A 25811-nucleotide genomic window follows, 5' to 3' on the forward strand; every position below is an offset into this window, starting at 1 on the left:
TATTTATTCTGGAACTTCATTCAGTCCTAGACTGCCAGGTATATTAGTATCATTGCTCGTCCTAACGTTTAAACCCTGACTGGCATTAATAGATCGCTGGGATCAATCACGGCTTTTGGGATTGCTTTTGTTGGGCAATTGGATCTGCTTCTCTAGTTCACGATCTATCGATTATGTATTGATAACTGATAATGGACCGTCGAAGGAGTTTCAATTCAATCACAATGTCTATGAGTCTCATCATCCGATATTTCATCGACACCATAGATACGAACTACTGACTATCAGTCGATATATCGATTAACTATCGGTAACCCCCAATTAACTTTCTTAATAGCTACAAAACAACCGTAACGACTCGATCGATTACATAATCGATGGCCAATCGACATATTAGAATCAATGATTGATGGCCAATCGGCATATCAAAAGTGTTGTCGGTATATTTAGATCACCGACACTCAGTCGGTATATCAAAATCGACAGTTATGATACCACAATCATAGAAAATTACTCTACACCATGACTGTTAGTGAGCATAAACTATCCACTAACTCCATGATAATGACCCAATAATAGAGATTAATTATCTTTTCATACCACAATAAGTGAGACTTCATGTGTTCGACAGTTACATCCAAATTATCTATATAAGAAGGAGATAAGAGAACAATAAGAATATGAAATATTGAATCAATACTATGTCAAAATTTACTTTCAACTATCCTATTCACCACTCTCCGCTAATTTAGATATCGAAAGATCTTCGTTGGATATTATTTTAATTAGTGTGAACTTATTTTGTAGATCGCTCGTTATTAAATTCAGACGTATTCGAAAATTGACCGCAACAGTTTTTTTTTCGTGTTTCTATTTTCAAAAAACTGAGAAGAAAAGAATTAGACTGAACAGGTACCGAATGTATGTGCATCATGAGATTTATTACTTTCAAAAAAAAAAGAACATAGAAACAAAGAATCACAAAATCGCGTGCGAATGTTGTCTCTGACATTAATTTATGTGCTATTTTTCCTATTCTGCAGGGAAATACAAATATAAATCAAGGAACAAACAGTTGGCACTGCTTTCAGCAACAATTTTTGGACAGTATTTTACAAACTTGTTGGGTAACAAAAACACAAAAACTACTCCAGCTTCTGGTGGGTAATTAAGTTGGAGCGTGAGGAGTAATCGTTGCGGAATTCCAAGTAAAATCTTCCGAGTCATAATGTTATAGCCCAAGCCCAACAAATTTCAGCCCACCAAAGTTCAAAATAAAATAAAAAAAAATAAAAAAAAATCGGGAAGAAGACTCTCGATAGGAGTCTTCTTCTCTGGCGAGACCAGGCAAATCGAGAATCCTAGGACCTCTCGGAGTCCTAGGGTCCTCTATAAGAAGGCCTCCCCTTTCCCTTGGAGCCGATCATCGGCCCTTTTCTCCTCTTTTCCTCTCCGATTTCCCCGAAGTAGAGCCACGGATCCTTGCCTTGTTCTCGCCGTGACTGCTCACCGACGAGGTCACCGGAGGCCGGGATGAGTCTTCCTTTCCTTCCTCTCTTCCTTTCCTTTCTTCCCGTACCTTTGCTTGAGGCTACCGGCGACGGGTGTCGCCGATTTTCAGTCGGAAAAGAGACCCCTGTTTCGGTCTCTTTTCCCTTGGATTTTTCCGACGCCGGTGATCGAAATCGATCGCCGGCTATGCTCCTCCGTGACCGGGGGAGTGGCCCCCCTCTGCCGCCGGCCTCCGCCGTGGCGGTCGCGGTCCGAACGGTCGGTCAAGGCCGGAGAACCGCCGGTCCCCTGTTCGGCCTGGAAGAAGCCCAAGAAAAAGAAAAGAAAAGAAAAGAAAAGAAAAAGAAGAAAAAAGAGAAAAAGAAAAGGAAAGAAAAAAAAAAAGAAGAAAAAGAAGAAAAAGAAAAGAAAAGAATAAATAAAAAATATATATATATATAAATAAATAAGGAAATAATAATAATAATAAAAAATGATGAGAGAGAGAGTTTCTCTCTCTTCTCTCAGTCTGAACCCTGACTTTCTCTCTCTGAAATTGGACTTTCTCTCTCTACTTTCTCTCTCTAAAATTTTCTCTCTCTAGATTGTTTCTCTCTCTTGATGGATTTCTCTCTCTCTAAAGTTGTTCCTCTAGGATTAGCGTAGTGGAAGGCTTCATCTGATGATTTTGATCGAGTTTAGGGAAGAGTCTGATTTTAAGTGAGGTTTTGATTTGGGATCTGTTTAGATTGAATTTTGAATTAAAATTAATGTAAAAAAATATAATTTTGGATAATAGGCACGGAAGAATCTCCTAGAAGTTAGCCGATCTATTCGTTCAGTACTCCGTGAAAGGTAAGTAATGAATCATCTTCTCGAGATATTCCATATTTATTCTGAAAATAAATAATTATTCTCTGAAATTATGCATGATTTATGAAATTATATTTTGTAAGAAAAGTGCTTTTGAAATATTATGGTACGTGGAATTATGCACATATTCAGTGAAAAATTATGATATATTATGATTCAATGTGTTTTGATACAGATCGGATTTATGCTCTCAGCCTAACTATGTTTCAGTGGGCCCTGCCAATGGAGATTATACGTTGGTACTCAGTGGACCCTGCCAGTGGGGGTTGTGCGCTGGTGTTTGTGGACCCTGCCAGTGGAGGTTGTGCGCTGGTATTTGTGGACCCTGTCAGTGGGGGTTGTGCACTGGTATTCTGTGGACCTCGCCAATAGGGGTTAAACGTTGGTCATAGTCAAGGCTGTTGAGTTACGAGTGTTTTGAATCGAATCGAATTTATGATTATATTATATATGAATATTTGAAAATATTGAATTTGTATTAAATCAGCATGAAATATATTTTTATGTTTATTTGCAGTATTATTCTTGAAAATTATATAATATCTGAATTATCTAGTTGAGATATTCGTTACTTACTGGGCTATCTAGCTCATTACCTTTCTTTCTATTTTTTAGATTCAGATAATTAATTTCGAGCGTGGGAAGAAATATTGGGACAGAGCTTTTAGAGGCGAGATTTAGCATTGTCAACTTCATTGAACTTAGACCTATTAATTTATTGTTAGTAAAATTTTATTGGATGTAAGACATTTGATTTAATTACTTGAATTAGAGTTGAATAATAAATATTTGAATTTATTTCCGCTGTGATGCATTGATATCGTGATGAGATGCCTTGCATGCTTATGGAGAGAGTTCTTCATGAGTATGCGGCGGTTGCCATGACCCTCGATTCAAATCTCGGGTCGAGAGTATGACACATAATGCAGGAAAGTTCGTACATAACTTGGTCGGTACCATTGACCTGACCGCATCTTTCACGTTACATTTGAAATTTTTGCACTTAGATGTCCGAGTAAAAATTTTTTTATTTTTACCGCAGACTGATATAGATTAGACATTTAAGATATTATCCACTTTGAATCATGGAACTTATAGTTTTGTTCTTCAAAATTTTGATCCAAAAAAAATTTCGTATCAGAAGAATAGTTTTTTTCATCAAAGATTTCTTTAACTTACAATCAACATGAGACTAACAATATTCTCTCTTCTACACTATAACATACGGTAATTTTTTATCCTAAAAAATATGTAGCTATCCGTGCATATAAACTATAATCCGCCTTTCTCCGGAGCATACTAGTATCTATCTTCATGGGAGAGTAAACTTTTACATGGCTCTGGTGCATTTCTTGGGCTTCAAAATGCGCTCGTTAATATTGATGGTTTGCCAGACTGATCCTGGCCCAATAAAATGGCTGTATGCATCCAGCCCACCTAAAATAAAAATGCGTCCCTACAAGCTATGAAATAAATTGCAGAGATCTAGACCCTTGCATATAATCCCAAGTGCCAGCAATCGAGAAACACCCACAAGGCGGCGTGGAGTGCAATGTTTTTTGGGTGACACATCCAACTCTTGCTGTGACTTATGTGCACCAAGATCTGCATTCATGCACTTGTCCTAGCTTTCTTATTAGCTACATGTCACGAATCAATTTTCACAAGAAAACCCACATCCTAAAGCTGTTATGCCCCAATAGATATATCTAATATTGGATAAACTTGACATGATGACCTGGCATCTCAATCCCCTGAATCATATTTTTGTGCCTCTTATAGGGGATCCAGGTGGGTCGAGTGCACTCTATTACAAGCTAGACTCACAAAGATTCCTTGCGGACCCAAACCCAAATTCCGGTCCTTTGAGTTGACAAAATTAAACCATGCGCCTATTGGACCTTAAAATGTACTATGGACCAGATCCAAAGATTGAGCCCTTGACAAGTATCGACTTGTAGGAAAGAGAATGGGACCGAGCCTGGTGTTGGGCTACTATGAACTGGACCGTCTGGCCCGCTGCATAGGGCCCATGTATCTGGTTACTTAGACGGTGACGTAGGTGGTGAGCGGTGAAGGTCCACAGTATCCTACCACCAAGGTTTATTTTAGGGAGGGGTTTATTGCAGAGGCATTTGAGATCATTCATCTACATATGGCCCCAGAATCTTCGGAAGCAAGGGGAAGTTTGGGACGACTCCTTAGCACAAGGAGCGCCTCACATGATTTTTATTACTATAGAGCCTTCACTATCATTTTTTCTCGAGATAAAATTTAACGATAGTATGACAGATGATGGTGGTAGATTTGGATTTGAATTTATCTTCAAGGGTCTTGATTCTAAAGTGATTGTTTCGAGTGGCATTAAGTTCCTGGTACGTCTATCTCTGGGGCTAAATTGAGGATGGCATAGAAAGGCGTTGGCTATATTCTCTGGATTGATCTCATTTATCTAGATGGCAAAACAAAGTTAGAAGATTGAAGGATGTCTTTTTGCCCCACGACATATGGAAAATTGGTGAGTGTTGTATTTTCTTCCATGCCACGCATGTCTAGGAGGCAAGTAACAAGACAGATTGTTATATATATATATATAGTGGTGGATTATTTTGAAAGATTTTTTTTTTTTTTTTTGAATTTTTTGAGATGTTTTTGTATGAAGAAATTTTTGTATAAATGCTCTAGGTTAAATTAATAAAAATAAAAATCAGAATCATATTTTGATTGATAAGTGGCTAGGAGTTGAATTGAGATTGTAATCAATAGGATAATCAATAAAATTAATAGAATAATCAATAAAATGCAATTTAATTTTCATTCATCCATCAATCAAAATATAATTTTGATATTTATTTTTATTAGTTTAGCCTATAACATATATCGTAGACCAACGGGGCATGCAGGGATCTTCCAGGGAAAAAGATCCACAGTGATAAGGACAACCGTCTGCGATAACATACGTGGCAGTCCCAAACAGCGCAGCCCTCGACCGACTCACTTTGCGTGCTCGGTAATAAAGCAGGCTGCGGGCCGCCGTTGATCAAATGGATATACATAAATAGTAACTACCCCCATCTTGGCAGCGAAATAACGAGAATACCTATATCCCCAAAACAACTTCGTTTATGTTTCAAATAATATTTCTAATAAAAAAATCAGCACGTAGTTTCCAATGGCCACTATGTCTATGCGGTATCAGATCCACAATCTATCTGTTACCGGCCAACTACTTCTTAACGATGGGTTATTGTTTTAACGGCTTAACCAAGTAGACATTTGTCAAAAGGTAGTATATTTGATCAACACTTCTAAAAGCAACTTAGTGTACCAAACTAGAAAAAAGAAAGCTACTTAACCTTCTTGAGAAGATAAAGTTAGGGAAAAGTTTTTACACCCTTCGATTCCCTGCTCGGAGAAAAAAAGCATGGTGGTTGGCAGGTTAGCATATGATGCTGGCCTGCCGTCCGTACGGTCTCAACGTATCACACAATTCCATGTCCGATGCTCTTGTCAGGAAGGAGAGCGGTGTTAGGAAGCAACACTTACAAAATTAACCATCAAAGCTCCCTCTTTGCTTTTTAGCCTCAGTAAGTTAGCAATGCTAACTAAATAAAAGATAACTTTAACTAATGGTTCGCTGAGTTGGAAGTATTTACCAACAATAGGATCTATCCACCCCCAATTAGTTACTTGAGGTCCAAAGAAAATCCAAGAATACCAAACATGAATCAATTGATATTGTCCCATAGATTTATGGGACTTAGATTGATGGCACTGAGGGAACTAGGATAAAGAACTGAATGGATGAAACCTAAAGCAAATTGATTTTGTTTTCTATAATATGGAATCTGACATATGTCAAGTTTTATTTTGGTGCAAATATTAATGAAAATATTTATAAGAGTATGCAAGGACAAATATAGACTCATTCAATGTTCAAAATGTCCAAGATAATTAAGCACGAATAGAATAATATGCTTTTTTTACAAATATGGAAAGAATATAGCATTGATGTAGTTTCAAGATTATAAGCCGTGCACACTCGTGCAGCATGATTCTGAAAAGTTTGATGCATGACAGAGTAGACTGCAGCATGAATTAAAAAGCATGGCCTTGTTAAACAAAAAAATAGTGTATCTTACAGACAGCTATGTGAATTCAAAAAATTGATAATTTTATAATATATATATATATATATATATATATATATATATTATTTTAAAAATTGATTTTTATACATCTTGGACCAACCTATTTTATGTCAAATATGAAGTAATATAAAAATAAAATGTTCAAAGTTCTAAATACAAAGGAGTAAGTTCACATCACCAAAAAAGAAAGATAAGTTCATTATATTTTTTGTTCCCATATCAAGAACAGTCAAAATATCATCCACATGAGCTACAATCCAAAATAATTTTTGATTTTACCTCACATCCAGTTTTTTAACGCCACAAAATTGCACCTCATAGACGGTAAATCTAAAAAAAATTATGATTACAGTTTCCGATTTGCTTGGTACGACTGTCAGATACTTTTATTTGTCCATGAATGTGCACAAATCCATCGTCAACCGCAGGGCGCAGACTGCCTCTTAGCGTACGATGCCAAACGGGACGTAACGGATGCCGCTTGTTTGTATGGCAACCATGCAGACAAACTAGTACAAAAGCTGTCCGCGTATGAATTGTATTGCCTCCTCGCATCGCCAGGTCCATAGTCTAGCCTTGGAATTATGTAAGTATAAAAGCCAGTGGCACCCGCTGTAGTTACGGAGCAAGTAAAGGCGCGGTACGGGTATTTCAGTCTCCCATGCTCTATCTTGTTTATTTTCCTGGGAGTCTGCGTTCCTCTCGCTCGTCACTTGCTAACGTGGAGCCTGCTCTCTAGAACCACCGCCCCGCCTCTTTCCCCTTCGGCCCCCTCTTCTTGGATCTTGTTTCGTTCTTCCTCCCTTTCTCGGCCCTTCCTCCCCGGCCCTCGACGACGATCGTAGCAGGCGGCGGCGAAGATGTTGGAAGACCAGGTTGCCTTCTTGCTCCAGAAGTATCTCGGCAACTACGTCCGGGGCCTCAACAAGGAGGCTCTCAAGATTAGCGTATGGAAAGGTGCCCTTCTTAGCTACCCTTCCTTTTCCTTTCCCTTCATCTCTTGTTGATCAAGAATCTTTCAATTCATTCGAATTCTTTATCAGGAGGTACCGAATTAATGTATGCAAATTAGACCTCTAGTTCCTCTTTCTTTCGTTTTTTTGGGTTTCTTGATATTTTTTTCTTTTGGGTTTCTTGATATGTAATTACCGTGGGAAATTTGGGGTGGGGTGACATGGGGGTTCTTGATCATGAATTCTCTGTCTTCAGTGGGTTTCGAGGCTGTAATGGTGTTTCGAGGGGAACTTTTGGACGAGTTTATTGGAATATTGAGGGTTGTTCGAATGATCAAGTTGATTGGCTGAATTGCAGTATCGTGTGATTTTTTGGAATGGACATGCAGGTTATGCATCTTGATAGTTTCATTTATTTGGTTCGTGTTCTTGATCAGTTCAGAAGCTCATGATCTTTAGCTCTGAAGGTAGCACCCACTTTTTTGTGATAATCAAAAGCACTAGGGTCAACACGAAATCAGGATACATGTTCGGGTTGCTGGTGAGCGGGGTTGAATTCCGTCATCTGGGTGTGTTTCTATTCATGCCTGTCTATTATCCATCTATAACTTAAAATTGCAAATTCACTGTTTTTTTCGTTCTTTCTTGCTTTCTTTCTTTCTTTCTTTTTCTTTTCTTTTTCCCTTCACTTCTTTGGTTTCAACTTGTTGAGTGAAGAGATAAAATTTTTATCCTAGGACCTTAACAGCAAGATTAGTAATTTTTTTTTAAATTGATTATTTAACTGTCGTATTTGTTTAGACTATTGAGATCTTTGTGGACTTTCCAAGCATATAAGGGTTAATTGTGGTTGAGAATAATTTGGGCATGATCAGTTAGCTGATATCATGTGATTGACTTTAACTCTGCCCAATACTAGGCCTTGTAATTCTGTTAAGGCAATCATATGCTTATTAGATGCAATATATTCTTTTATATTCTTATATCATTCAACAAGCATGGCTAAAGTCTGTGGTATGGCAACCCTTGATTTTTGGTATTTGTTATGGTTTCAACCAGTTTCAAAACCATGATATGTTTATGTGTCTGGATGTGTGGTATTTGTTTGCATATTCACAATTATAAATATTTAGATCCATAGATTTCTTGAACTAGAATAGGTTGTAGGGCATCATGGTTCAGCTTTGCCTTTGCTATATGTGTGACAACCCTGTGTGTTACATATCAAAGCTATACCCCTCCGTCTTTCATATGAATGCACAAAACAGGTAGTCCAACAATACAACAAGTCATGTAGCCTCATGCTTCCTGCCTTATACCATTTTAAATCTGAACTATTCCATCACCCTACCATGTCTATGAGCTGTAGCATTCACTGCATCAACAACAGCATCTATGTGCAACTCCATGCTGTAGGATATCTCCCTCTAAGAGTGTACTGCAACGAGGTGCCTTGTGCTGCCGCATCATGTTCCTCAGTAACTCAAGCACCATATGCCTTTTTCCATGCTTGCGCTTGATTACCATATGTCATGACTTTTGATCATGGGAGACACACCTCTTAAACCTGGACTTGGGTGAATAGGCTTGCTTACACATAGTGACATGAATGTAGGTATGGAATTCGTAAGCAAATCCTTTTTGGATACTTCAACGAATCTAGTCATGGAAAGAGGAATGGGAAGCTTGGGGAAGAATATAAACGGAGGAGAGGGGGAGGGGGAGAGAGAGCACGAGGCAACCAAAGGAGGTGAGAGAGAGGGCCAGAGGCCTGAAGGATGTGGTGGGCCTCAACTTGGACGAACACTGATTGGTTACGGGCTAAATAAGGTAGATAAAAGGTCAGCCATGGACAAGGAAGGGTGATGCTGAATGGAGATGGCTCATGAATTGATGGATGGCAAAGGTCGAAGGTGGAGTAGGGTGGAGGCAATGGACTAGGGAGGGGGTCTCGATTGGGAAAGAGATTAGAAGTGGGATTTTGTTTTCTACTACCGCAATGCATTTTGATTAATTAAAGAAAAGGCGCACTTGATGGATGCCTGTGATCCCATTAATCAGATTTATTAAAAGCAGATTGATTTATGATTTCTATTTTGACTTCTTTTTATTGATCGGCATCTATTGTGCAATTCCCTTGTTTTGACAATTATTATTTTTTTTAAAAAGACCATGAGATGGAAATAGAAAAATGCATAAATGCATAAGTGTGTGTAAAATAGTCAGTGATGTATAAATGGGTTGTAAATGTGCCAAACATTAGTGAGCTAGGTCCTGCTCAAGCTCGGCTCGAAATTAAATGTGGCCATATCAAGCTTGAGTTGAGCTGGCAAATCCCAGCTCAAGCTTGGCTCATTCAATTTTCCAATCAGTTGGATTTCAGCTCACCAAACTTGAAATATTCTTAGGTTAACCGATTTTTTGGTGGAAGGGGGAGGGAAGGAGAACAAGAACAAGCAAGTGATCAGAAGCATAGATTTCAGGATCTAAAAAGAACAGGAAAGAGAGGAAAGATCTCTTTCCTGTTCTTGTTGAGTCACTAAGAGATCTACAAGAGTTGGTTTTGATTTGGTGGATCCCCGTATCAACATTGTTGAGGGGGTGATATCGTGAAGCCCTGAGCAGCAGTGGAGTCGTGGTTGCAGCCAATGGATGGTGTCAATGGGTGAGAAGGTCCCGAAGGCTTTTCTTGTAGATGATCTCAAGGAGGAGATGAGGGGGAACGATTTAGAGTTTAGAGGCAAAGGGTGGAAGAGAGGGAAGGCTGATAGGTTGGATTTGGGAGCGAGAGGGTTTTTCATATATCTATCTTAAATGATAAACATCTACTTGATAGATCGATCATTGGATCTTTATTCAATGACTGGATAATTTGTAAGGAGTTGAGCCATGGGATCAAGATCCAATGGCTGAATAACATCTACAACATTTTACACCTGTGCACTTTATTTGTTTTAAAAACTACATATTACATTCTATATTTATATATTACTTCATAATAAAAATAATATTTTGAGCTTTGTTGTGCTGAAACTGAATGAACCAGACCTAGCTTGAGCTTGGCTTGTTTATCTTTCAAGCTGCAATATTTGGCTAAAGCTTAGGTCATTTACTAGTCGGGTGAGTTGATTTCAGTCAAACACAAGCTAGCTCCCGAAAGAATGCAAATATGAATAAGATTGACTTTGGGGACCAAATACTAAATGAAACATGGTTGAGCCCCGGTTCTTTAGTGGGACTCAAATTACGGATCTTTTGATGTAAGTCCCTATTGTCTGAAATTTGGGGTTAAGAGGGATCTGACCTCTGCAACCTTATTTAAGCTTCACACCCATGCCTGAACTCATTTAACATAGAGATCCACCACCCTACATAAACATGTTAATGCCTTTGCATCACCAGGGACTTCTCCATGAATGATCTCGAACATTTGAAACCCACCAAGATTTTATTAGCCAGGTAATCACAAAGCTCCATGCTTTAGTTTTGCTCTTGGGTCCATGACACATCTTTCTTCATGACCATGTTGCATTACATCCTTGGCCATGGTCCGTTGGCACTGTCCCTTGCACTGCCTTGATTCCTCAAGCCCAAACCTGTCTATCAAGTGGATATTGACAATTTCTATGCAACCCGTATTCAAGCCACTTGGCTTGATCTGCTGGTTGTTGACTCCTTGGCTTGCTCCAAGATACACTCTGTTTTAGTACTGACCTTGCTTAGGTCTATACAATTTTATGGCTAGCGAGATCCAATAGATCCCCATAATGAACCATCATGCTGTGTGAATCCTGCCTTTCAAAATATACCAAACCATTCCTAGGCTTTTCCCTATTCTTTTAAATTTTAATGCTCTAACATAGATATCTAACATGCACAGGATATTTATGACAAATGTGGGTTAAAATCTTGGTTCTGTATCTGTTGCATGATGATGGCTAGCTCGTTCAGCCAATCAGTGCTCTAGGCATTCGGTTATGCTAAAATGCTGCCATGTAGTACATTGCCTCTCATTCTTAGGGTGTGAGGAGTTGGGTCTGCTTCCTTTGAAGGTATCCACCCTTCTTCCATGGGGCCAAAACTGTTTTTGGACCATAGTTCTTACATGGTTCTGTTAGGGAGTTGGTAAGGTGCAAGAGCATGATTTTGAAGCAAGAAAATTACTTTAGACATGATAATTTTGCTACTAAGGTGTAAAATTATATCAGATCTATCACCATTTATAGACTTATTGCTTTCCTAAGTTCTTTGTCCTTTTAGCAGTTATGGTTTTGATGTGAAAAATATAATTATTTTAGAAAATTAATGTTATTGTTCAGGTGACGTAGAACTAACAAACATGCAATTGAGACCAGAGGCACTTAATGCATTGAAGTTGCCCGTGAAAGTTAAAGCAGGATTTCTTGGATCTGTGAAGCTTAAGGTTTGTTAATATCAACTTTTTCTGAGCATAATCCTTAATACTTTGTCACATTCTATCCATCTTTCAGGTGAGCTTAGGAGATAGTGGTTGTTAGATTACAAAATATAGAATTAGCAAGAAATTTATCATTTTCTATCCAGGTTCCATGGAGCAGACTAGGCCAAGAACCAGTTTTGGTTTATCTTGATCGTATTCTATTATTAGCTGAGCCGGCAACACAGGTTGAGGGTTCCAGTGAAGATGCTATTCAAGAAGCTAAGAAGATTAGAGTCAGGGTAAGAAATCGTTGCATCGATTTCCTTATTATTATCTTTCAATTTTGGCTTTGTTGATTAATCCCTAGTTTTCCTGAATGCACTTAACCAGGAAATGGAAATGAAGTTGTTGGAGAGTCAGCAGCAGCTGAGATCTGAAATGGTGCATTTAATACTATTCTTTTACATTTTTGATTTTGAACGCATGGGACCATTTTGAATTTTTTAAATGATGACCACATGGAGCGTACTTGGTGCTTATATATGTTTACATGTCCTAGCTAGCAATCTTCTTGCATTTATTTTGGGTTTTGCTTCAAACTGTCAATTTTCTTTTTTTGTAATGCATGTGTATCTGTTGGTCTTGTCTGTGTCCTGATGACTGGTAGTTGTTCTCATTTAATTGCTGCTACAACAATACAAAGATGTTTTGTTTTTCAGTTAATATGTGTCTCTAGCTTGTTACAGGGGAGATACGGAGGCTCTAGTTTGTCACCTAATCTTGCTGGGGCTAGAGAATCAACATATGCGATCTTTAATGAACTTTATATAATTCTCTAGGTTGCTGTAAGCCTGGAACTGAATGGGTCTTCATTCAGTCGTTTGTACATGTATATTACTAAATCATGTTGATGCTTACTGTTCTGGCAGTTCCACATCCTGGATTCTCATGTTTGCTTCTCCATGACCTGATTCTGCTTCTGTACTTGCTCTCGTTCAGGGAACCCTGCTTTTATTTTGGTATCTTTTATTAAATAATGCTAACTCATTTAGCCTTAATCAACTGCATCATTGCATATAGTCATTCATTGTTAGATGATAAAAATTATTTTGAACTAAATTTTAGACCAAAATTTTAGGCTATGCAATCTATGGCACTCTCAAAGTTATCTTTCATTGCATTAACTTTATAGCAAAATGTCACAAACAACAAAAATTGATCGTTTGTGGCTGTTTTAAATCTTTCTAGTTTCCACACAGAATATATTCTTATAGGAACGACCATTTTTCCTTGCAACTCTCTAAAAATGTCTATGTAATCAATCCATTCTCATGTGGAGGTACGTGATATGTTATATGATTTTTCTGGTTCCAAGCCTTGAACCACTTCTTGACCATTTTCTAGTTTCTATTAGATGAAACCATAGGTACCTTGAAACACATTTCTCACTCCAGCTGGGGTTTCCCAAGAATCTGAAATGGGAAACCCATTCAAAGCACATTTTAAACAGCACATTGTTCCTGATTCCTAGGAAACTAATACAGTCAGCCACCATGTGTTCCACTTATATAAGATTATGATAACGAGATCACTTGGTGCCTCACCTTCTCAAAAAAGTAGGTTGTTGCCCATTGGGAATAAGAGACCTTTTTCTTTGTTGCTATGTGCTACAAGCACCAGGTGTTTTCTAACCTTTTATTTTCTACTCTTTTAGCTATGATAAAGGAGTTAAACCATGGGGGAAGTGGAAAATAAGCCTCTAATGATGTGATTTAAAACATTGCTATAGAATCTGATATATGCTTGCAATATTGTTTTTCTCTCATACTTTCAAGTTATTTTATATATTAAATTTTGTACTTTCTACTAAGGTTTGCGGAACTGGTATCGGAAACCGTATTGGTTGGTCAACGGTACGAGTCAATACGGATCCGTATCGGACCGGACTAATGCGAACCGACATAGGAGTGAAGAAAGAAACTGAGGAGAAAAAGAGAGAAAGAGGGGAGGGGATGTAGGGAGAGGGTGGCTGAAGGAGACGCCAACGGTGGCTACAGGCAGACTGCCGGCACGCTCGGAGGGTTGCCAAGGCCTCCGCTTCCTTCACCAAATTGCGGCCGAAAGAGAGAGATAGAGAGGGGGGAGGGAAAGAAAAGGAGGGAGAGAAAACTAGCGGAGAGGCTGGAGGGCCTCTAATTGGCCGTTGTGGCCGCCAGATGGTGAAATCGTGGCCCGCGGCTCCACAGGTGTAAAATAGGGGCAATCGCCCCTGTTCCGCGACCTCGGCCGCGGCTGCGCACACGCCTTTTCCGTCATTCGGTGGCCACAGAGGCCATCCAACGCCCTCTGACGGCCTCTCTGTTGGCTGTACCTCCCTTCAGTATCCTCGCTCCCCCTCTCTTTGTCTCTTTCGATTATACGCCCTATCAGATGATATGGAGCCGCGGAGGCCTCCACGGCCCTCTGGTGGCCTTGGCCGGGTATTGTTGGCCCTCCTGGCTCGTCCATCTTTTTTTCCTCTCTTTTCCTTTCTTCTGTGTCCAGTGTTCTGATTTGGAAGGCCGAACTATACCGATTTGCAGCTGGTATGGCTCGGAACACTTAGAACTGCTTGGTTTGGGACGGTTCGGGGAACTATTTTTCTATATACAGTACCTAAATAATTTTATAATATTATCCAAACCATGGTTCCTCATATTGTCCGATACAAGGGTGTACTATATCATACCGATATGCCGTACCATTTCATACCGACGCTACCATATCGTACCATGTACCGATACTATAATAGGATTTTATTGATATATGGTTTGGTACCGAGATGGCGAACCTTGATCCAGACATTTCCCTTTTCCCAAATTACATATTTTTATTAATCATTCCCCACTCTTGTACTATTTCTCGTAAATGTTTTCCAACCTGCCAACTATGGATGAAATTGTAAATGCACTTGCTATCAAATGACCATGTGAAACTTGTTGCTTTCTACACTCATGAGTGACAGATGCTACTTTTTATCCACGTGGTAAAATGATTCTCAAAATTTTGGTGGCATTGTCAACATGCTTTTCCTAGTTTGTCTGATGATATATGCTTGACATGGATGACCTTCCAACTTGCAACTTGCTTCTATACACTTAAAGCCCTTGAACTTGTTCCTTGGTGCTATGGCGTTGAGTAAATATTGATTGCAATATTTCTACTTCACAGCTGTAATTCTAAATTTGGTTTTGTCTCATGATGAGGAAATTGTGGTGATAAATATGAGCATGAAAGAGGCTTGGGAAAAACAAGATTAACAAGTGAGAATGACTTAACGGTTGACGAAATTTGAGGACTCTTTCATTCTATTTAGGTTGCATCATTGGGTTATGCATATGACGATATTTAGTTCATGCATTATTCTAGCCAAGATATAAGGGTTCATATAAGTTCTATTGGCAATAAGAAGGCAACCTACCTCTTTCTTTAATCTGCACAACCTAGAGATTACATGGGACTATAGGACGGTAAGCACTCCGGAGTTTTCACTCCCATAGCTTGGGATTCAATAGCATGGATAATTAGTGAGGGTTTGTGACCAACAGTTCGAGTTAAAACTAAGGTCTTTATGCATGATTTAGATTGTAGGCTAGCATGGAGTCAACATCACAGAAAGAAAAAGCACTTGATTTACCTAGGTTAAAAAAAAAAAAAATTCTGTTTCATTGACCATGTAAATGGATGTAGAAGACTTGTTTTTATAGGGTTTCAAGGCCTATATGGCTGGTATGACTTGTAGTTGCCTATTTGGTCTTGCAGTCCATTTGGCTCTAATTTACAAAGGGGGGTAAAACATGATGCTGGATGAAGTCTTTTCTAGCTGAACGCATGATAGTTAAATGTTCAACTACTGAATCCAAAAAATGACATGGCAGATCCATATCTGAGTTGAATTTGACCCCAAATAATAGACAGTTTGCACGTAACGCCAACTTCAACTAGTGATCACTATTTGAGTTTTATTTTGTTTTTGGACTCTCAAGTGATGTGCTTCTTGATATGTTGGAAAGCTTATTTGGGGCCTATATAATAACAACTTGGTTGTGGATTTGGATTCATTTTGTATTGATTATTATTAAAAAGGTTGAGGTGTCAGGTGAGAGAAGGCATGCATCAATTGCACATCAGCATCTCTTTTATTTGATATTGTTAAGCATGATATACAGTTTTGAACTTTGTCCTAACAGCTTAAGCTTTCGGGTTCAATTGGTTAGTTAACATGATATAGGAGCTCAGCTTTGCTGGAGGTCATGAGTTCAAATCCCCTTTCAGTTATTCATTTAATTATTCTGGGTTATTTAATATTCTAATTCAGTCTGTCATCAGTAGGCTTTCCTTCCATGTGCCTGATTGCCTGGTCTAGGCTGCATGTTTTTGTGCATGTGTGTGTGGTGTTAGTGGGTGGGGGAGGGCTGTTTAGCCTGATATATATTATCGACCTTTCCTAGTGGCTTAGTCTTTTGCGAACAGTAGTTTAGTTAATAGTTATGTTCTCTTGATCAGGTCTCTTGTATTTTCGTTTTGAAAATGATCACACTAAAGTATTATTAGGATGTAAGATTAGTTTTATGTAAGGTTCCATTTTTCATTTTAATTCCATTAATTTGCATCCATTATATTTGGCTATCGTATACTGATTTTTAAACATGTTTTTCCTCAGATATTTTCTCCAAATTCTGAATTAGTAGTCCATATTCTGATTTTCTAGATAACATGGCCTTTCTGAGTGCCAGCAGTAAGTTCAAGTATGACAAATATACGAATGCATAAACTTGATGCCAGCCCATAAGTATGATCTCTTGTAATTGAAAACTAGTGTTAATGCAGGCCATTGTTTCATTAGATTGGATTTAATAAGTTCTGATATACCCATCCACAAGATCTGTCATAGTGACTGTATTGGTCATACCGCACTGTACTGATAAGGTACAAGTATGGTATCGAAATTTGGTTTATACATGAGTCAAATCGGTCTAGACCAGTTTAGGGCAAGCAGAGCTACCTCGTCCCGCCTGGTTTCAGGCAGTACCATGGTTGAGAATGGGGACAAAAGAGTTGGAAGCCTTAGTAGGCACGGGATGCGCACTATGCTTTAACCTGACCATACTGTATGGAACTGGTAATGTACCAGTATGGTTCCCCCTAAGGATACTAGTTTATGGACCTTGTCTATCCATGACCATAATTCCTTCCTCGAGCTAGGAAAATTAGCTGTCATTGTAATGTTCGATAGTTATTTTTCAATACATACAGTGACAATGTTTAGATTTTTTTTTCCTTCTCTAATTTGTTGATCAATTGCTTAAGCACATCTATGGCCTTGATGTTTGATCTTCTAGATCATCAGTCATGTTGGTTGTTTGAGATTGTTGTTATTTTTGTCAAGCTTTTTATCTGCTACTATTCCCATGATTCAGTGTTGCACAGTCCTCTGATATTCACTGCAACTTTCCAGATCCCCTAGTTTTATGATATCACTGTTCACTGCAATTTGCGCATCCCCTAGATACTGCAATTTTATAAATCCTTCATATTCTTTTAAGTGCTTACCATTGTCTTACGTAGGATTTTTGACTATATTAAATATCTAGATAATTCTAGTCGCCTATTACATTTCCAGTAATTATGAATTGAATCAAATCAGCCAAAGGATCTTTCATGTGTTGGCATCTCTTTGCAGTCATTTAGGTTTATTGCAATTTGTGGAATCCTTTTTTGGCATGCTGTTGCTTCAACTGGATATTTTATTCTCTAAATTTATCTTTGTGCACATTCACTTCTAAATCTTTGGGTCAAGTTACACTTGTATGGTTCTAGCTTATGACGAAATACATTATTACAAGTACAAAAAGATTTCTATGGTTGAACACATTTGCCAAGTCCCCATGTTTTTGCTTTACTTTCTTATTTGCCACAATGAAGTACACTTCCTCCTTGGCTCTTCCTGGGAAAGTCTGCCCCCTCTGAAATTGTTATTAGAATATGTCTGAATGTTGCATTCTCTATACTTCATTTGCCTCATGATAGTTAGCATCCATATGTTTGTTAATCTGAGTTTTACTTCAGAAATGTGCCTTTGTGTTTCATACTTTTCTCCAGTTCTTTTATGTTTGATTCAATTTGGTTTCTAATTGGATTTCATCTTAAATTGGACTTCGTCTTATATAGTTATCTGCTTGTTTAACTGGTATTTTTCATCATATCAGAATACATCATGGCTGGGATCTTTGATCAGCACCATAATTGGAAACATCAAGCTCTCTGTTACCAATATCCACATAAGATTTGAAGATACAGAGAGGTATAAATTATCTGCTTGTTACTACTGTTTATGATTCCAGAGGCCTAACAACTTGTTTTCTGTAGCAATCCTGGCCACCCTTTTGCAGCAGGTTTGACACTTGCAAGGCTTTCAGCAGTAACAGTTGATGATTCTGGTAAAGAAACTTTTGCCACTGGGGGTGCTCTAGAGCGCATTCAGAAGGTAATTGGCCTTTTTTTCTATCTTCATGTACTCCTATTTTGTTTCAGTTACTAAGTTGACATATAGGGGGTTATCATGCACGCAATCTGATAGCATATTTCTTTTCTGTACAGTATAAGTTTGCAATTTATTTACTAAATTGGCCTGCATATGACTGCATGTGCAGGCACATGTGGTGGATGTAGTTCCCTTAATGCATTGCATATCTTATATGTAGTTACCAAGGAAGGCTGTACCACCCTGAACTGCTTGGCTCGGGCTGTATCAAGCCGTATCGAGCTGGTTGGCAGTTCGGGGTGTATTGAGCTGTATGAGGCCAGTTCTGCCCCTCCGTTCAAAAAATTGGTGAGGGTGGGAGAGGGGGAGAAGGAAAGAGAGGAAAAGAGAAAGGGGGAGAGAGGGAGGGAGGCACGGTGGAGAGGGCCTTCAAAAGCCCTCCCTCCCTCTTTCTTTTCCTCTTTTTCTTGCCATCTCCCTCTCTCTCCCTTCCTCTTCTCTCTCTCTCTCTCCCTCCCCCCTTCTCCCTCTGCGCCTCACCCTCCCTCGTTATATCCCTTTTGTTGGTACACACCAGAATAGCATGGCAGGGTATTGTACTATATCATACCGCAGGCCTCCCGACATGGGTGCCGGTTCTGTTACAATGGATCTTGGTAGTTACTATATGTGTTCATATTACATGGTGGACCGAAGTGGTCTACTTATCGTGTGGCTGCATCTGTGCCCCACTTAAGCATCTTGGTGCCACATATGTGGCCTTGTCTTATGTGGACCTGTGCAAATGGAGTGGGTTCAAGCTGATGGATATGCCATATTTGTGTTTTATGGACACTAAGGATGTTGATATGTTAATTATGTTATAATTATTGTTATTTGTATCCAGTACTAAGTGATAAGAATCAATTCTTAGTTGTTATCGTTACATTGTTGTTTTTATCGTATTTAATTTGTCTTGTTTTTTAAATAGTTAAAAAATGCTAAGTGTATATGCGCCTGAATATGTGGTCTGCATACAATTTATGCTCTATGCAGTCCATTGACTGCTTGCATACCACAACTATCTTTTAAAACACTAGGGCTGATATACATTATGTATTTTTTTCATAAATTTTATCCTGATACTCTGTCTTAATCCTGGTGTAACATCTATATTGTTTCTCCATATGCATGTTTTGAATCCTTTGGTATCTGACACTATCAGTTTTTTGCAGTCTGTGGAACTTGAACGTCTAGCTCTTTATTTCGATTCTGATATTTGTCGGTGGAGCATTGACAAACCATGGGAGGAATTACTTCCTCCAGAATGGAGTCAGGTATTCGTGTCTTGGTAGAGCTTATGTTTCGCACTTCTATCAATCATCTGAATCATGCTGATTTTTTTTAAAATAAATGTGGTTTAGATATTTGAACTTGTAAACAAGGATGGCAAATGGGTTAATGCACCTTCTAAAGAGCATAATTACATTCTACAACCAGTAACTGGGAATGCAACATATACAAAGCTGCGACTTGATGTATCAAAAAATACAGGGCAAGCACTACAGAAAGCAGCAGTACAGTTGGACGATGTCACATTATCTTTAGCAAAGGTCCATCTCCATGCCATCTTCAATTTTTGGATTCACTGAGGAATTTTTTGAGTTGAGCTTGAGTGAGTCCTGCCTTGGTAATGTAGGATGGGTACAGAGACATTTTGAAGATGGCCGATAATTTTGCTGCATTTAATCAACGTCTGAAATATGCTCATTATCGTCCGACTGTATCGGTGAAAGCTGATCCAAAATCTTGGTGGAAATATGCTTACAAAGTGGTAACTGATGAGATGAAGAAGGCAAGGTGGTCAATTTTACTATTCTCAGCAATGCTTTTAACTGTTTATCATTGAAATACTATGGTATATAAGTGTTCAAGTTTTTTAACTGTGCTGGCAGTTGAGGAAGAAAATTTGTAACAATCTCTGATTTTCATGTAATAAATAACTCTGCTTTGTGAGAAACCCACTTTTACATTTTCATCGCTGGAATTAAACTCCAAGCATACATCTCTTTCTTATGTTATTTAGTAACTACTTTTTGAGAATTTTTTGATCAAAAAACTGAACGTGTTTATGTATCTTTATTAAATTATTATATTCCACATTAATTAATTAATTGATGTACAAATATAGGTAAAGGTATTTAACTATGTACTAAGGGAACAAGATGAAGTAGCATTTTGCTTGGATCTGTTATCCATTATTTTTTTTGGTTCAAGATATGTTATAAGGCTGATGCGGTTTATAATCAATTATTTTTATGGGCGGAGAGATACTTCTTAAAGAACTTTGGGTCAGGTCTGTTTTGCTCAAGTCTACTCTTTTTTGGCTTGGGTCTTATTTCAACTTACCTCAGCTTTGACCTGTTGAGCTCATTTGTCTAATTGTTGAATTCATGCTGAAGCTACATTTAGGATGTTTGGTCTGTATTGGGTGAGAAGCTGGTAAGGTTGGTTGCTTGGATCCACCACATGCCATCTCTCTCTCTCTCTCTCTCTCTGAGAAAAAAATTCAAGACTTGTGTCCTATCTGGAACACAAACAGAATTAGTTTCCCACCCTTGTAGTTTCTAACATTTGTTTTGGAACCCAACATTGTTAGTTTTCAATGTTTATAAAACATTATCTATGATGTGCACTAAATAGAATCTTCCCTCTTAGGTAACTGCCCTGACTTAATGTCTTGCATTCTGTTGAAAGGATCTGGCTGCCATCAAATTCTCATTTCATAATAGATGGCTATAGCAAGGTCTGCATTTTCGATACCAGGTACTGTACTAGTACATTGCCGATTTGGTGCAGTATGGTATGCACCCCATACCAAGACAGCTTTTGGTCCCTTCTTCTTACTTTTTTTTTTTCAAGGGTACTGCTTGAAACTTGGTGGTATGGGTTGGTACGGTGTGATATTCACCTTGGTACAACGCGATGCTGCTCTTCGGTTCATTATGGACTAATATGGGTCGGTTTAGGTTAGTTCGGGGCCTGTACTGAGCCGAAAAACTATCTCATCTCAGTTCCAACCTGGTATGCCCCAAACATGGTGGTTTAGGATGAGATGGCAGTCATTGGGCTATGGTTAATCTTTCGCTGTATAACTTTTAGAATCCAAGGACTCATCATAAAAGAACAAAAATACAACAAAAAACCAAGCTTGGAAAATTGTATTTCATTTGTCCGTCCTTCTGCTCTAAATTCTAAGAGACATGATGAAGGGCATACCTCGATCATGTGTATCAAATGAAAATTTGATAGGACTTGGGTCATATTCTATAGAAAATCTTGTTCCCCTTCTTTATTAAATCAGGAAGAACTATCTTCTTTCTCTCGTGGATTTGTAATTTTTTCACTATTTCAAATTGCTAAGCAAGTCAGTGGTCAACTATGTTGGAAAATCTGTTCTCTGGCCTGGTTAGTCCGTTCTCCAATCTTTTTCTGAGGTTGTCTTCTTTTGCTTAAGTGGTGTTTATGTTGTTGCAGTGGAAAACTATCATGGGAGCAGGTTTTGAGGTACACAAGGCTCCGCAAAAGATACGTGTCTCTTTATGCTTCCCTTCTGAGTTCCGATACAGGCCGTTTGTTAGTGGATGACAACAAGGAAATTGAGAAACTAGATCGTGAGCTTGATATTGAAGTAATTCTTCAGTGGAGGTAACCAGCATATTCATGTTTTGGTTGTGGTATCTGCTACAATTCCATGATATTTGATGAAAAATGTTACTTGTAAGAAATAAGTTATTTGTAGTCTTTTTCCCAAAAATAAGCATATGGGAGTTGGTTGATGATTTGGCTTCTTGTGAGACAGTTATATGTTCAGCTAACTCTTTGTCTAGTAATTAACCTTGAAAGAAACTTTTATTTATATATTTGCACTATAAGAAATTCTGTAAGTTGATCCATATTAGATTATTTGCCAGATTTTTATGGTTTGGAGAGGCACCAATTGGACTAGTGCCCATATGGGAGTTTTGCTTTTTTTCTTTGACAGAGCAGCCTTGGAGTTTTTATTTAATTACTATTTGAGTCATGATGTGCGTGAAGATTTTGAAGATTTTCTCTGGACCTGTGGACACCTAAACTTTATTCATTCCAGAAATCATCATGTCCTTTTCTTTCATACAGGATGTTGGCACACAAGTTTGTGGAACAGTCAGTGGAATCTGATCTCTATCTAAGCAAAAAAAAGGAGAAGCGACCCTGGTGGTCATTTGGATGGTTGGTGTTTTTCTCCATTGATTATATGTTGGTGCAAACTCTTGTTATGTTGTTTAATATGTTAAGAAAATTCACCTTTTTCCCAGGACTGGATCCGCCAAGGATGGAGGTGAACCTCGGGGTTTCACTGAGGAAGATCGGGAACGATTAAATAAAATCATTGGTTACAAAGAAGGTTCTGATGAGTATCTGTTGGGTGCCGAAGATAAGGATTTAATGCATTTCTGTTTGGAAATTCACATGAAACACAATGCATCAAAGCTCGTCAGTGAGGGTCAGGAATGCCTTGCTGACTTATCCTGTGAAGGGCTAGCTTGTAACATAAAAACTTATTCAGAGGCCAAAATTTTTGAACTGAAGTTGGGATCCTATAGGCTTTCATCACCTTTTGGCCTCCTTGCAGAGGTTTTGAATATTCTTGCCTATATACATGGATTTGCTGGAGCTGTAGTTTTCATTCATTAGCTTTAACGATATTCATTGTATATTGATTCTTGCATTCTTAATTTGACATATTATTTTGCAGAGTGCTACTGTTGCTGATTCCCTAGTTGGTATCTTTTCCTACAAGCCTTTTGATGCTCAAGTAGATTGGAGTTTTGTTGCTAAAGCTTCTCCATGTTATATGACTGTATGTTATTCTCCATTCCTATGTGGATTCTATATTGTGTTGGTTTGAATGTCATACATTAGCACCATTTTACCTTGCAGTATCTAAAGGAATCTATCGATCAAGTCATTGCTTTCTTCAAGAGTAGTCCCACTGTTAGCCAGACCCTGGCTTTGGAGACGGCAGCTGCTGTGCAGGTATCATTGTGTTACTACTGGAAATTTAAACTTTCAACTTTCTTGTATATTAATTTGTGAAACCTTTCCACTCCGTATAAAGATGACAATCGATGGAGTTAAACGCACTGCTCAACAACAAGTTACCCGGGCATTAAAGGATCAATCCAGGTTTGTCTAAGATATTCAAGGAACATTTGATGCATAAGGGTTATGAGATTCATGGGGATATGGGATAATTAATTGCTAAAATTTTAGCGAGGACAATGATTGAATCTACTGATCAAAATGGTATAAAAGAATCTACATTCAATGCATTTCATAGTTGACATCTTTGGTGGAAGTAAAAAGTTTATCATAGTTCTTTGCATTCAAATTTGGGCTCTCATTGTATGTAATGCCTTATCAAAGGAGATAAGGAGGCCTGGTGTATCTTCATGTGCCATGCTGTTTGATGCAAAACATTCCTAAAATCACGATACAGTAACATAAGGAATTTTTTTTTGCTTTGTGATTCAAAGAAGGTCTCCTTTCTGCTACATGAGCTTCATGGTTGAAAAATGACACTATAATGGATATGCATGTTTTAAGATTACGAAAGTTCTTTTTGAAGGTCTAAGGTAGAAAAAAATGGGGATTTTAACTTGCTGGAATGGATGTCTAAGCAGGGGATCTTATAAGTACTACAAAGCTGAATTGAAAGTCTGAACTTGGATAACTTTGCAAGTACGTTCTGAATAAACTATTGCAATGCCAGCAGAAATTAAGAAAAAGTTGGCAGTCTGTCTTGTGCCTCACCAAGTGCTTTCCGGTCAGACCTCTAAGAATTTGGTTTGATTGGGTTCAACCACCACAAAAAACACAAGGCTTTCTATGTTATTTTTCAACTTTTCCATGTTGAGCCTTATCCGTCATAACACATTGATTGAGGCAAAATTTTCCAAACATGACAGTTATGGTCAACTTGCAAGTGGTACACTGAATTTTTATAGAGCTTCTAATTTATAAGATGCCAGTGTCTGTCTAATTTCCAGAATGTTAATATAATTTTAGCAATTAGAAGTCAGAGATATCTATATTGTCATGTGATGCTGGTGAAAGACATAATAACTACGGCAATAAATATACTTCAGTCTTGACACTTTTTACGTCAAGTGAAGATTTAAATCTTTCACACTCTTTGGCCACTTGGATGAGCACTTGAATGGAATGAGAATTCCGACTTTGATCTCATTCCAATCTTTGGACTGGCATTTAATCGGAATCATTATGTTTTTCTTTTGGGAACCAATAAACCATCATTGGGATGGTGATTCCATTCTTAGGTCGGAGGAATAGCCATTCCAGTGAGAACAGAAATGAACGATATTTTCTGTAATGAAGTGATTAGAAACTTTATGATATAAAAGAGCAACAAAATAATATATGTGATATGAGATAGAAAATGATTAATTAGTTTAACAGTACTAACTGTGAGAAACCAATGAAATTGTCAAGTAGCAACTAGCATGTATAATAATATCATATCAATTGCTACCTAAAGGTTGACACTGTCTAGTTAATGAGCCTGCTATAATGCATGTCTAAGAAAAAAAATTAATAATAAATAAAAATATAAATTAAATAGAAAATGTATTTAATAAATATTAAAAAATATTTAAAAGAATGTATGAAATTAAAGTAAAAATATATAAAAGGATATGGAAATTGAATAACGAGGTACCTCATTAAACCAAAGAATATAAAATTAAAATATGGTACAAAATATGCTAAATAAAAATTAAAAATATGAATAAAGTACTAAAATTATTAAAAAAATTAATTTAATATCAAGCACAAATAAACATATTAGATATAGAGAAAAGAATATAATCGCTTACTAGAAAATATAGAAAGTAGAAAAGAGAGGCTAGTATAAAGTTAAGAGGTAATAATAAACAAAAATATCTAAGTCAAATACAAATAAAAATATATTAATTAAAATAAAAATAAAAGTAAAAGGAAAATCGAAATGTAAATTAAAATTAAAAAAAAACTTCAAATACGATCTATATGAATATAAATTGATGGTCATAACAACTTTATAATTGTTATTAGTTACAAGTTTGTCATATAGACATATAATATAAGGGAAGGCCCCAAAAAGATTATAGCAATTATTATTAATGATCTATTAGTATTGTTCCTTAAAATTGAATTGCTATTTCTTTTCCATGAATTCCTTTGTCATGTGCCCAAACAATGGAATGGGAATTGCGATTTTCCCTACCTTCCATTTCCATTCCATTTTGATTTTTTTCCCCATTTCTTTGAAGTATGAACCAAACATAGTGTTACTTTTGGTACAAGTCTAAGTGGGATAGTGGGGTGACCTTCTGCCTCAA

At 37.7% G+C, this 25811-nt stretch overlaps 2 protein-coding genes across 2 annotated transcripts in view; one reads left to right on the top strand and one right to left on the bottom strand.

Moving 5' to 3' along the window:
• The window catches only part of LOC140850993 (uncharacterized), a 20797-nt gene extending 19570 nt beyond the window's left edge, over window positions 1–1227 (bottom strand). The window contains 1 exon segment of the mRNA XM_073256018.1: window positions 1074–1227. Coding sequence (XP_073112119.1) covers window positions 1074–1227 — 154 coding nt within the window.
• A 5992-nt stretch (window positions 1228–7219) lies between these two features.
• LOC105043803 (uncharacterized) overlaps window positions 7220–25811 on the top strand; it is an 85380-nt gene continuing 66788 nt past the window's right edge. The window contains exons 1-15 of the mRNA XM_073255589.1: window positions 7220–7472; window positions 11788–11891; window positions 12032–12166; window positions 12258–12308; window positions 18116–18210; window positions 18276–18393; window positions 19605–19706; window positions 19794–19982; window positions 20069–20229; window positions 21907–22077; window positions 22549–22641; window positions 22728–23046; window positions 23168–23272; window positions 23353–23448; window positions 23531–23598. Of these exons, the coding sequence (XP_073111690.1) occupies window positions 7376–7472; window positions 11788–11891; window positions 12032–12166; window positions 12258–12308; window positions 18116–18210; window positions 18276–18393; window positions 19605–19706; window positions 19794–19982; window positions 20069–20229; window positions 21907–22077; window positions 22549–22641; window positions 22728–23046; window positions 23168–23272; window positions 23353–23448; window positions 23531–23598 (1904 nt within the window). The 5' untranslated portion in view covers window positions 7220–7375. The remainder of the gene's footprint in view (window positions 7473–11787; window positions 11892–12031; window positions 12167–12257; window positions 12309–18115; window positions 18211–18275; window positions 18394–19604; window positions 19707–19793; window positions 19983–20068; window positions 20230–21906; window positions 22078–22548; window positions 22642–22727; window positions 23047–23167; window positions 23273–23352; window positions 23449–23530; window positions 23599–25811) is intronic.

Source organism: Elaeis guineensis, chromosome 4, assembly GCF_000442705.2.
Source record: "Elaeis guineensis isolate ETL-2024a chromosome 4, EG11, whole genome shotgun sequence".
Classification (NCBI taxonomy): Eukaryota; Viridiplantae; Streptophyta; class Magnoliopsida; order Arecales; family Arecaceae; genus Elaeis; species Elaeis guineensis.